This window comes from Pseudopodoces humilis, chromosome 26 (genome assembly GCF_049639895.1).
Source record: "Pseudopodoces humilis isolate 2021_Gansu_Grassland_sample_001 chromosome 26, ASM4963989v1, whole genome shotgun sequence".
NCBI lineage: Eukaryota > Metazoa > Chordata > Aves > Passeriformes > Paridae > Pseudopodoces > Pseudopodoces humilis.
Genome location: NC_142225.1, coordinates 355,830 through 368,474, shown reverse-complemented (window position 1 = coordinate 368,474; position 12,645 = coordinate 355,830). Strand labels below are relative to the sequence as shown.

Genomic DNA, 12,645 nt, shown 5'->3' with positions numbered 1-12,645 from the left:
GCCCAAGCCTCATCATATCCTCACTTCCTTCTTCTCCTTCTCTCCTTCTCTCCTCTCCTTCTCTCCTCTCCTTCTCCTTCTCCTTCTCCTTCTCCTTCTCCTTCTCCTTCTCCTTCTCCTTCTCCTTCTCCTTCTCCTTCTCCTTCTCCTTCTCCTTCTCCTTCTCCTTCTCCTTCTCCTTCTCCTTCTCCTTCTCCTTCTCCTTCTCCTTCTCCTTTTCTCCATCCTGTATTCTTGGTTAGAGATGGGGTGGGAACCAGCGAGGTCAGGGTGTCCCCAGCACCCTGGGGACGAGGCTGAGGTCCCCAAGCTGTAGGGGTGAGCCGTGTCCTCTCCGTGTCCCTCTGAGGTCCCTCAGGGGTGCCACGCTCGGTGCCCTGTTCTGGTCAGGGCCAGCAGGTACTGACTGCACTGTCCTTTCTGTTGACATGCTGCGTGTGTCACACGTAGGACACAGAGGAAGGCAGCTGGGCACAGGTGAGGTCCCCGGGCCACCCGTGTCCGGGGGGGTGCATGGGGCGGTCGGGGAGGAGCTGGACGTCCCAGGAGATGTCTGGGGCAGTGATGTTCACTGAGGCTTTGGAGGCTTTACCTGCACCCCATGGCTGCTCCTCTGGGCCATCTCTCAGGTACAGGATGTCCTCCTGGGCCCCTCTCTGCTCCAGGCAGTGGCTTTTCCTGGGACCTCTGTGAGATCCAGAGCCTGTGTTAAGAACCCCCACCTGTGTGACCACCCTGCATGCGGGCAGGATTCCAGCTGCACGTTTACTTTTTCACCTATTTTGTAGCCCTGAGTCCATAGAGATGATTTTTATGAACCAAAAAGGTGGGAGGAAAGAGTCCTGCTTGGATCCATCTCTTCTGGTTTTATCCCTCTTAAATGCTTTACTTTCCTTCTGGTGGATTTTAATTCATTTTTAGACCCAAAATCAGTTTGCAGTGGAAGTGAATGGGTGAGGTCTTTTCCCAAAACTGACCTTTTTGTTTGTTTTGAAGTCATAAAATAGAGATTACTGAAGCAGAGATTCTTAAAAATGAGTTGGGAATGCACTGGAACCTGTTTCTCAGTTGTTTCATCTTTCAATGAATGTGATTTTTCCGGAGGCAGCTGCTCATAAAGTCCGGTTGTCCCTTGCCAATACTTTTGGCCACTGCTTTGTTTCCTGGGGGGGCATGAGCAGGACACAGATCATGGCCAGCAGGACTGTTCCCTCCAGCTCCTTCAGTACCACCCAGGGCTGGGCTTAGCCTCAGGACAGTGACCCTCTTGGGCTGTCACTGATCTCCTGGGGTTCTGCAGCTCCACCAAGCCCTGGGTTCTCCCCAGCTTCTCCATGTGCTTCTCTGCAGACACTGGCCTATGGGGACATGAACCACGAGTGGATTGGGAACGAGTGGCTGCCCAGCCTGGGTCTGCCCCAGTACCGCAGCTACTTCATGGAATGCCTGGTGGACGCGAGGATGCTGGACCACCTGACCAAGAAGGACCTGCGGGTGCACCTGAAGATGGTGGACAGCTTCCACCGGTGAGTCCTGGCCCCTGCAGCTTCCTAGTGTGCACATGGAGCAGAGGAGGGGGGGATTTGAGGGATTCTCCCCTGTCTTGGGCAGCCCTGGATGGCTCTTCCAGGCTGGACTCACCACCCTCAGCTGGGGCAGCTCTTACAGGCAGAAGTTCTCTTTCACCTCACTCCCTGCTGCAGAATGACAGAGGACCAGGCCTTCCCCTGGCTATGGAGCAAACTGTGGGCAAAACTTCAGGCTCTTCCCACCTGGTGCTCCACTGCTGCCTGCCAGCAGCCCAGTGGAGAAGGCTGTTCCAATCCCAGCCATGGCATCCCCTGCCAGGGGGTCCCACCCTGACCCATGGACCTGCCAGGGTCACCTCCAGGGGTGAGCCCTTCAGCCTGGAGCAGCCCCCATGGGCTGGTTCCCCCTCCCCTCTCCAGCCACCGAGTGTGAGGATCATTTGGATCTGTGCACTCTCAGGCAGCTGGAACAGGCTCAAACTGATGGGGTGGGAATTGCCATGGAAGGGAGAGGACGTTCCCCGTTTTCCAGCTTTGGGTTGTGTCTGTCCTGACCCATCCCTGACCTTGGGCGTGTGGGGAGCATGCAGAGAGGGAGGTCCCTAGCCGGGTCCCCCCCAGCCAGGTGTCCTGGAGGGCTGGGAGGGACCCCGGTGTCCCCTGTGTTGTTGCAGCACCAGCCTCCAGTACGGCATCATGTGCCTCAAGAGGCTCAACTACGACCGCAAAGAGCTCGAGAGGAGGCGAGAGGAGACCCAGCATGAAATCAAAGGTCAGCACCCCCTGTCCAGCCCCAGAGCAGGACAAGATACCCAGGGCTGGTCTCTCTTCCATCTCTTATTTTTAACCCATTATTTGAGCCCACAGGGCTGTTCTCCTGAGGGACCTTCCTGCTGCTCCAAGTGTTTTATCAGTTGACCCCAGGCAGGCATGAGGAGGGAGCAGGGGAAAGCAAAGATGCAGCCTGAGCATCCCATGATCTTCTCTGCCCACTTCACTACTCAGGACATCCCCAGCTTGCTCAGCCTCCCCTTCCTTGTCACTGTCCTGAGATTCCCTGTGCATCTGGCTGCTGCTTGGATTACATCTCATTATTGATAATGCCCCTAATTACATCAGCAGCCGTGGGTTCTTAAGATTAATTTTCACAGTTGTTTTCTGCCTGTTATTTCAGCTTTGAGCTTGGTAAACTGAACTGAGCTCTTCATGGCACTCGAGCTCCTGGTTTTACTGCTGGCTTGGGAAGGAGAGTCCCAGGATCATCCTGGGGCAAAGGGAAAGGGCCTCAGGACATCCCCAGAGCTCCTCAGAGCCACGAGTGTGGTGAGAGGTGGCCCTGAGCCATGTCCTTGCTGTCGTGCAGATGTGTTGGTGTGGACTAATGACCAGGTCATTCACTGGATCCAGTCCATCGGGCTGCGTGAGTACGGGAACAACCTGGTGGAGAGTGGCGTGCACGGGGCCCTGCTGGCCCTCGACGAGAACTTTGACCACAACAGTCTGGCCCTTGTGCTGCAGATCCCCACCCAGAACACCCAGGTAGGAGCAGGGTCCTTGGGGGATTTTGGAGGAGAGTGGCCAGTGTGGGACACGGCTGTGGTGTGACGGCACCAGTGTCACCAGCTCAGCTCTCCCTTTCAAAGCAGAGCTCTCCTATGGCACAGGGGGGCTCTTTCTGTCACACTCAGGCTTTCCTAGGATGGAAGTTTGGGCTGGAAGTACATTCCCCATTGATGAGGCATAATAATTTTTTTGTTGCAGGCTCGACAAGTGCTAGAGAGGGAGTTCAACAACCTGCTCGCCCTGGGCACAGACCGGAGGCTGGATGATGTGAGTGCCAGACCTCTCCATGTCCTGGGACACTGGGGAAGGACCTGGGGGTGTTGGAGGATGAGAAGCTCAGTGTGCCCCGGCCATGTGCTCTGGCAGCCCAGGACCCCACACTGTGTGCTGGGCTGATCCCCCAGCATGGGCAGCAGGGCAGGGGGGATTCTGCCCCTGTGCCCCACTCAGGTGAGACCCCACCTGCAGAGCTGCCTCCAGCCCTGGCCTTCCAGCACAGGAAGGACGTGGAGCTGCTGGAGAGAGTCCAGGGGAGGTGCTCTGAGGGCTGGAGCTCCTCTGCCATGAGCCCAGCATCCCTTGGAGTCTTTACTGGGACTTCTGTGTTGATATCTCCAAGGCATCAATCATTGCAGGCAGGCAGTAGAGAGGGGACATGAGCTGGAAAGGATCCAATGCCATGGGATCCCAGCAGGATGTCCTGTGTCCTTGGCCCAGTTTGATCCCGCACTTTGCTGGAGCTGGTCACCAAGGACAGGTGTTAGCTGGTGTCTCCTGGGGCAGGAGGGGCTGGCACTGACCACTCTGTTCCCTGCAGGGCGATGACAAAACCTTCCGTCGGACGCCGTCCTGGCGCAAGCGCTTCCGCCCGCGGGACGTGCACAGCATCAACCTCCTGAGCGGCTCTGCTGAGACCCTCCCCGCCGGCTTCCGTGTCACCAGCCTCGTGCCACTGCCCCCTCCAGCCGCTCCAGCCAAGAAAATGCCCCCGGAAGGTGGGTCAGCCCTTCTCCACAGGGTCCCCTCCCACCCCTGATCGGTCTTAGGGAACGTGGGGAAGGATGGATGTGCAACCAGGAGAGGAAAGGGATAGGAAGGGACAGGGAGGAGGAGGAGGAGGAGGAGAAGGAGAAGGAGAAGGAGAAGGAGAAGGAGAAGGAGAAGGAGAAGGAGAAGGAGAAGGAGAAGGAGAAGGAGAAGGAGAAGGAGAAGGAGAAGGAGAAGGAGAAGGAGAAGGAGAAGGAGAAGGAGAAGGAGAAGGAGAAGGAGAAGGAGGCAGGCTTGATGGTCACCCAAGATGTTCAATCCACGTGATCCTGGAGCTGTGGCCTGCTGGAAACATTTTTTCTGGAAGGATTACTTGTGTGATTTCTTGTTATGTACTACAAAGACAAATGAGGGGCCAGGACTGGGGCATGAAATGGGATATGTCACCCAGGGGCTGCCAGGATGCAGGAGCCCAGTCTGGGCAGTTTTCTCCATTCTGCCCTTTGGGAACCACCCCCTAAGGGATGTATTAACTGGCTTCATTTGCCTGAGCTCTCCCAGGGCTGGCAGGACCTGCTGGGACACCCTGGCTGCCTGTGCTGCTGCCTGTCCTGTTTTATGGCCCAGGATCTGCCCTCATGACACAGCTCCTTTCTTCAAGGTGTCTTGGTCCCTTCCAAAGCTGTAGGGAGGCAGAAGCTCCAGCCAGGTCACCCTAATTTGTCCCCTGGACCAGGCACCCTGGTCCCACTACCCCAAGGCTCCCCACTGGAGCAAAGCTGGCTTCAGCAGACTCAGAAATGAGGGTGGGAATGAGAATTAAAAAGTTCTGCACTCACCTTCCAACTCCAAACCTCAGGCTCAGCTCTTCTCCTGCCTCCAGTTTTGCTCAAATGTCCCAGCTTTCCATCCAGCAGTTTGGGTCAAGATTCTGTTTGACCTTTTCCACCCCATCCCTGGAAGCTGCAGTTCCCACCTGGCTGAGGAGAGTGAAACCTGGGACAGAACCCCACGCACAGGGGGAGCAGGGTGCTCGCTGCCCAGGAGCAGGGATGACAAGTGGCAATTTCCCAAATACTCCGGAGCCTCAGGCACATCCAAGCTGGCCAGATGTGGCTCTTTGACCCTCATCTTCACGTGGCTGCAGTGCACAGATGCTGCTCAATAAACACAGGATTTGGGGAAGCTGGGGGCTAAATGGAGCAGTCACTAATTGCTTTGCTCTTTGGTTCCTTCCCAGTCGGTGCCTCCGGGTCCCCAAGGCTGGAGACCTCCACGGTCCGGACGTACTCGTGCTGAGGGTCAGCGAGATGGGAGCCAGGCCCTGGGTGAGTGCCTGGAGCTGGCTGGGGACCCAGGGCAGAGCAGGAGCCCCAGCAGCACCCAGGCAAGGGGCTGCCCTCACCAGGGATTGCCTGGCCATGGAGGGCGAGGGAGACCTCAGTGTGGGGGAGCTGCTGCTGCTGCCTGAGGCTCACAGAGACGAGGCAGGAGGGATGCTCAGCATCCCACCACATCTGTCCACTCTTGGACAGGTGACTCCACTGGGGACCCCAGGATGCCATCCCATGAGGGTTCCACTTGGGTGAGGGAAGGATAGTCAAGCACTTCAGGGAGTCTCCTGGGATCCTCCTGTGCCCTGGGCCATGGTAACCCTTAGCCAGGAGGATCCAATGCTGATCCCATCTGGGTTTGTTGGCCGGTGGGTGCAGGGGTGGAGCTGAGCCAGCATCCTCACAGGGCCTTTCCCACTTTGCTCCTCAGCAAATCCCCATGTCCATATGCCACGTGCTGGCTGCCTTCCAGGATGAGAGCCCAGCCTGTGCCTGTTCCTCGTCCCAGACCCACAGACTGTCACTGCTGTGGACCGACAGGACCTGCCCCTCCTGCTCGTGCACCCCCTGCTTCTCCCGGCTCCCGTGGCTCCCCCCGTGGCCTGTCCCCCGCTTCTCCCCGCGCTGGCTGGGCCATGGATGCTGTCCTGGTGTGCCATGGATGCTGTCCTGGTGTGCCATGGATGCTGTCCTGGTGTGCCATGGATGCTGTCCTGGTGGGCCATGGATGCTGTCCTGGTGTGCCATGGATGCTGTCCTGGTGTGCCATGGATGCTGTCCTGGTGTGCCATGGATGCTGTCCTGGTGTGCCATGGATGCTGTCCTGGTGTGCTGCAATCTGGGGAGCAGCACAGACACCCCAAAGTGTCTGTGATGTCTGGAAGCCTCTCTTCCTCCTGGTTCATGTTGCCAATCTGCCTCGGGGCTGCACGGACTTGCCTGAGCCCTGAGCTTCAGGGATGCTGCTGCCCACGGGACTGAAAGCCAAGGAAGATTCAGGCTCATGAAAATCCTCCCTGCAGGGAGGCCGGGCAAGGAGCTGCCCCCATGGGGGATGGGGCAGTGGCAGGGCTGGTGCTGGGTGGGACGAAGGGGGCCCAGCATGAGCTGAGGAGGGCAGTGACTGCCCAGGGCTGGCAGGCAAGGTGCTGATTTTGGTGCTGTCAGGTGCCCTGTTCAGGGGGGCTGTGCCTGGGACCGCCCCTCACGGCTCACAGGGACCGTGCCCAGCACCCACGGGAGAGGGGACCCTCCTTGGGTGCCTGGGGATACAACGGGAGCCCCCCACCCCCGGGACGTGCCCACCCTTCCCCTTGGGTACAGAGGAGATGCTCTCCCCTCCTGCCTCCTGGCAGGGGTCACTCAAGGAGGCTCTTCACTCTTCCCATTTCTCCCCCGTAGGGTAGGATCTCTTTGTCTCCTCATGCCACGTTTGCCTTGTGTGGCCCTTATTTCCGATGTGATATTTATTGATGGCTGGAATGACCTTATACTTATCATGTGCTGTCTGGAAGTGCAATATCTGAGAGACTCTACAGTCACAACGTCTTTTCGGTGTATCATTTGCCTAATACAGTATTAAATATTTTTTTAATTTGAAGAGTCAGTGAGCCCTTTATATTGATGCCCTATTTCTTTCATCATATTATTGGTACTGCATGGACTCCAAACCCTGGATCGGGTCAGGAAAGGATGTATGTGTGTTCCAATAAACAGGATTTTAAAACAGTGCTGGCTTTTGAGCCTTCTTTGTAGAGCCCAAATTAAAAATAACATTAATCTGTAGCTCCTGCAATACCTTTGGGGCACAAGGCTGAACCCCAGTTAAACAGCAATGAAATCACTGGTCTGTGTAGGGCTGATTGAAGTGTGGCACATCCTGTGCTGAGGTCCAGCTGGATTTACTGATATGAAAATCTCCAACCTGGATTTGGGGATTGTGGAACTGGGGAGACCTACACAGGGCAGGACAACAGTAACAGAGACCCCAAGCTGTCCAAACAAGAATGCCTTTATTTAAAAAAGAATCCAAATAAGTTAGCAAAAATAATCATTAAAAAACCCTAAATGGTAACGACACACAGCGTTCAGTAGGAAAGACAGGCGCGCTCCGGGTCAGCAGCACCGGACACCGGCCGGAGAGAGACCTTGGTCAAGGAGATCTGGAAAACTCAGCAAAGCCAACCCAGCACACACATTGGCCCCAAAGCCACCCGGCCCTGGCCAGGCAGCAGAGCAGGGCCTGGCCCCAGGGAGCCCCTCCAGGACCTTCGGCCGCTGCCCCATCCCAGCTCTGCCTGTTCAGCTCGGCAGGAGCGCTCCGCAGGGAGTGGGAACGGAGCCCAGCGGTGTCAGCTGGGCAGCCCACGGCACTGGAGGGGTGGATGTGATTTCCAGCTCTTGGACCCTTCTGGCACCTCATTCCCACCTCGTTACTCTCCCGAGGAGCTGCCGGGGTTTGCACCAGCTCAGTTCTGACCCTGCTCCTCCAGAAACGTCACGGCCACGTCCCCTACGGCAATGCTCTCCACGATGGAAGACAGCGAGTGGAGGTTGCGCTCCTCGGCTGCCTCTTCAGCCAGGAGGTGATCTGGGGAGACAGGAGGGTGAGGACACTGAAGGGAAAGGGATCTGGGGAGACAGGAGGGTGAGGACACTGAAGGGAAAGGGATCTGGGGAGACAGGAGGGTGAGGACACTGAAGGGAAAGGGACCTGTGGGAGCAAGGGGTGAGCACACTGCTGGGAATGGGGACTGTGTGCTGGAGATAGCTCCTGGTTCTGCTCAGGGGGGTGTAGGTTAGTGGTGAACATGGCTGAGGGTTGGACATGATGATCTTTTGCACCCTTAACAATTTGCTGATTTTTTCCTATGATTCCCATAATCCCCCACATGGCCAGAGTGACCTAGGAGCCTGCTGCCAGCCCCCCACCCTGGAGAAGTGAGAGAGCAACAACTTCTGGAACTTTTGGACCCTGAATAGGTTTTAATCTCCACTGGAAAATGAGATTTAAGTTTCTGCCTTCTGGAGGAAATAACAGGTGGATTTGGCAGGGTGGGGATAATGGCAAGCATGGAAAAAAAAGCAGCAGCTGCTGAGGGGGTGCAGGGAGAGAAGAAGGTCTGGGGCAGCGCTGCACAGCCATGCCCAGCAACACAGCAAAGCCAAGGGATGGCAGCAGATGAAACCCTTGCTGGGGATGAAGGCACCAGGGCCCAGGCTTCTGCAGCCCAATTCCTCAGCTCCCAAGGGTTGATGTTTTGGTGAAATCAGGGCTGGGAGAACCCTGAACTGCTGAGCATTGAGCCAAGGAGGTGCTGTAGGACTCCTGAGTTGATCACTGCAGCAGTGAGATGAGAAGAGGAGGAGAAGATTCCTTCTGTCTTTTACTCCAGGCATCTCCTGCTCTGCTCCAGGGCTGCGGGGTCCCTGCTGTTCCCAGTCCCTGCAGAGCCCAGCGGTGCCAGGGGGTGAGGAGAGCCTTACCTGAAGGGTTGGTGCTGAACTCCAGCTGGCTGCTCCAGGCGGGGCTGCAGGAGGAGCTGCCGGACCCGCACTCGCTGGCTGCCTGCAGGAGCCCAGAGCAACCGTGTTTCATTTCCTCAGCCCCAAACCCCACCAACATCCCCAAAAACACCCCGGGGCCCCTCCCACAGCACAACATCCCTGTGGAGGGGGGCACGTCCCTCCCCACCTGGAGGAGCCAACAGCACCCCCGGGCCAGGAGCTTCCTTAACCAAAAAGGCTGAAAAACCTCATTTTTTGGGGGCAGTGGACACAGAGAAATGGGGCTCCCCGCTCACTGCAGTTAAATAGGTGTCTCTTTCCCCACTGATTACGAAAAAGGGCTGGAGATGAACAAATGTCCTTGGGCAAAACACCTTTTTGCTGAGAATCACCTAATCAGGCTCATAAAAAATGACACAGACTGGGTACCCTCAGGCCATCCCAAGAGGGAGGACTGGGAAAAGCTTTTGGCAGTTTGGTTTGTGGATCTGGGGATGCGTGGTTATTTTGGGGAAAAAACAGCATTAAAAATGAGAACATTATTCAGCAAAGCTAGAATTCACTTTGTTTGGAGTGTGTCTTTATCTGGGAGTGGGTGTCAGCTCAGGTAAAACCCTGATTTTATATGGTTTATATCAGCAACTCCACAGACCCAACTCTTTGTAGCAGACTAGAAATGGCACTTTGACTCTACAAGCTCATGGCAGCACGGGATAATTAATTAACACTTGGACTTACTTCCCATTAAAGCAGGAAATTCTTACAGATATGATCTATAGAAAACATTGGCTTTTGCACCAATATGTGAACCCCTGGCTACACCTGGCAGAAAGGGCAGGTCAGAACAGAAGGGACAAAGGGACAGCTCAGCACAGTTTTGGCCACATTTGCAAATCCATGTGGATTCTGGGAAGTGGAAATTGGATTCTGGTATCCAAGAGGACTCTGGCATTAAAGCGGATACTGGGAAGTCCCACAATTATGTAGGATGGAGCCTAAATACTTTTTCATTTCTTTATTCAGCATTAAATTGGAACACCTGGATACCTACTGGTTTGGCCCTTAAATCCCTTAGTCTGGAAGGGGATGTGGGATTCCCTCTTCTGGGCCTCTGACAAAGCCCTTCCATATCTATATCTGTATCTGCATCAATCTATGTCTATATCTCTATATCTCTATATCTATATCTATATCTATATCTGTATATATGTACCTGTAGCAGTACCTATCTGCATCTACATCTCTATCCATATATATGTCATTTTTATACCCATATCTACATTACCTATTTCTGTATCTAGATCATCCTTATCTAAATTTTCTATATCTTCATAACCTGTATCTATAGATATACCTGAATGTCATTTATGTTATATATCTAATCTATATAATCTTTATCACTGTCTATATTATCTATATATATATTTATATAATCTATCACTGTAATTTCTATCTCTACAGCTATCATACCCATATCAATTTCATCTCTAATTTATCTATATGATCTCTAGATCTATAGAAGCCATATCATCAATGCTTATACCCACACATACCCCTACATCTATCGATTCCAGCTGTATCAATCATCTCTCCCTACACCTGCAGCTGAAGGTTCAGCTCTCTGCATTCCCAGATCCAAACCTCAGAGCAGCAAGGGAGCACATGCCCAGCCACCCACAGGAGCCAGGGGGCAGATGAAAATACCTCTCAAAACTTTGGTTAAATGACCAAACCCTTGTGGAGTGACAAGTGCTGGCTCTCTGGGGTTGGTGGCAGGACACAACCACTGAGTGCCTTCAGCCAGTGCCCAAATCGGCCCCTTCAGTCCCAGAGGTGTCCCTGTGCCCTCTCATCCCTTCCTCTGCCTGGGTGTGAGCAGGGAGTGTTAATTTTATTTTATATTTTATGCTTTATATTTTTTGTATATTTCATATTTGTATTTATATTTTTGTATATATGATATGATACATGATGTGATATGATATGATTACATTACGTTATATTAGGTTATGTTTTCATTTAGTTTAGTTCTGTGTTATTTATTTTCACCATTCCGTCCCCAGCCCAGGCCCGTGTGGCACTCACAGGCACAGCCCCAGGGCACCCATTCCCAGAGCCAGGGCTGTCCCTTTCCCGCAGGGCTGTGAGCGCTTGGCAGGGTTGGATCATTGTCCCCGTGCCCCCTCAGGACACACTCACTCGTGTCTGTCTCAGCCCAGAGCTGGGGTCTGTTCCCCCCGCAGGACCCAGCGCCCCCGAGCTCCTGCTTGGGGTCACCCATCGCCCCATGGAGCAATGAACCCACAGGGAATCGTCCCCTGTGGCATCACCCCAAAACTGCGATGGCATCAACCCCTTCAAGCATCGTCCCATAGAGCATCAGCCCATGGAAAGTCACCTCCATGGGACACTGTCCCCACAGAGCCCTTCTCCCACGGAGTGTCACCCCGGAGCGCCACCGCGCCCATGGAGCCTCATCCCCACGGGGCACCACCCGGGGACAGCGGGGGACAGCGGGGGACAGCGGGGGGACTGTCGGGCACAGTCGGGGGACAGCCTGGGACAGCCTGGGACAGCCTGGGGACAGCGGGGGGACAGCGGGGGACAGCGGGGGACAGCCTGGGACAGCCTGGGGACAGCGGGGGACAGCGGGGGACAGCGGGGGACAGCGGGGGGACTGTCGGGGGACAGCAGGGGACAGCGGGGGACAGCGGGGGACAGCGGGGGGACTGTCGGGGACAGTCGGGGGACAGCCTGGGACAGCCTGGGGACAGCCGGGGGACAGCGGGGGACAGCCTGGGACAGCCTGGGGACAGCCGGGGGACAGCAGGGGACAGCCGGGGGACAGCCGGGGGACAGCAGGGGACAGCCTGGGACAGCAGGGGACAGCGGGGGGACATCCGGGGACAGCGGGGGACAGCCGGGGGACAGCGAGGGACAGCGGGGCACAGCCGGGGACAGCAGGGGGACATCCGGGGACAGCCGGGGGACAGCCTGGGGACAGCCTGGGGACAGCCGGGGGACAGCAGGGGACAGCCGGGGGACAGCCGGGGGACAGCAGGGGACAGCCTGGGACAGCAGGGGACAGCAGGGGACAGCCGGGGGACATCCGGGGACATCCGGGGACAGCCGGGGACACTCACGGCGGGCTGGAAGCGCAGGTCCCGCTGCTCCCGCTCCTGCTGGTTGAGGGAGCTGAGCAGGCTCTGCAGCCGCTCGATGTACTGGATGGCGCTGCGCAGGATCTCCACCTTGGGCAGCCGCTGGTTCGGGTTCAGGAGGGTGCTGCGCTTCAGGGCCTCGAACGCCTCGTTCACCTTCTTGAGCCGCCGCTTCTCCCGCAGCGTGGCCGCCCGCCGCCGGTCCATGGACACGGATTTCCTCTTGCACACCTTGCAGGCCCAGGGCAGGCACTGGCCCGGACAGTGCTCGGCCAGCGCCTCCTGCTCCTCCGGAGCCACCCTGCCCTCGGCACCCGGGGCAGCCCCGGCGCGCTCGGGGAACGCCGCGGGCTCGTAGCCCTGCAAGCGGGAGCCCAGAAAGTTTTCCCCATCGAAAAACCTCTGCTCGGGGAAGAAGTAGGGGTTGGTCTCGAAGAGCTCCATGGGCGGCTCGGGGGCTGCTGCTGCTCCCTCTCCCCGCGCCAACTGCTCGGTGCTGGCATTAAATCACGGAGATAAATATAGAAAACCCAAAGGAAACCTGAGCCCACCCTAAGCTGCTGC

At 56.2% G+C, this 12,645-nt stretch overlaps 2 protein-coding genes across 13 annotated transcripts in view; one reads left to right on the top strand and one right to left on the bottom strand.

Annotated features, from left to right (window-relative positions):
* Nucleotides 1–7,141, top strand: part of PPFIA4 (PPFI scaffold protein A4) — a 60,472-nt gene extending 53,331 nt beyond the window's left edge. For 8 of the 11 annotated variants that reach the window (XM_088067080.1, XM_088067078.1, XM_088067077.1 and 5 more), the window contains 8 exons: nt 451–477; nt 1,351–1,526; nt 2,204–2,301; nt 2,893–3,068; nt 3,291–3,359; nt 3,910–4,087; nt 5,320–5,407; nt 5,844–7,141. In XM_088067080.1, the coding sequence (XP_087923206.1) occupies nt 451–477; nt 1,351–1,526; nt 2,204–2,301; nt 2,893–3,068; nt 3,291–3,359; nt 3,910–4,087; nt 5,320–5,378 (783 nt within the window). In that variant the 3' untranslated portion in view covers nt 5,379–5,407; nt 5,844–7,141. The remainder of the gene's footprint in view (nt 1–450; nt 478–1,350; nt 1,527–2,203; nt 2,302–2,892; nt 3,069–3,290; nt 3,360–3,909; nt 4,088–5,319; nt 5,408–5,843) is intronic. The other 3 variants (XM_088067079.1, XM_088067075.1, XM_088067073.1) reach the window with 1 other exon arrangement.
* A 740-nt stretch (nt 7,142–7,881) lies between these two features.
* Nucleotides 7,882–12,525, bottom strand: MYOG (myogenin). Of its 2 annotated transcripts, XM_088067204.1 has the most exons (4): nt 12,067–12,525; nt 9,127–9,144; nt 8,900–8,981; nt 7,882–8,003 (listed from the first exon to the last, which is right to left on the bottom strand). In XM_088067204.1, exons 1-4 carry the CDS (start codon nt 12,523–12,525, stop codon nt 7,882–7,884), a joined length of 681 nt encoding a protein of 226 aa, XP_087923330.1. The 2 variants fall into 2 exon arrangements, with proteins under 2 accessions (XP_087923330.1, XP_005530255.1); XM_005530198.1 differs by lacking the exon at nt 9,127–9,144 and having other exon boundaries at nt 12,064–12,525.
* Nucleotides 12,526–12,645: the final 120 nt, after the last annotated feature.

What these genes read in the sequence shown, in the direction of transcription:
- MYOG (XM_088067204.1), bottom strand. Translation starts at nt 12,525, where the DNA reads ATGGAGCTCTTCGAGACCAACCCCTACTTCTTCCCCGAGCAGAGGTTT. An exon ending in GTTCAGCACCAACCCTTCAG is followed by an intron (nt 8,004 to 8,899) that starts GTAAGGCTCTCC and finishes CTGTCTCCCCAG; the next exon opens with ATCACCTCCTGGCTGAAGAG.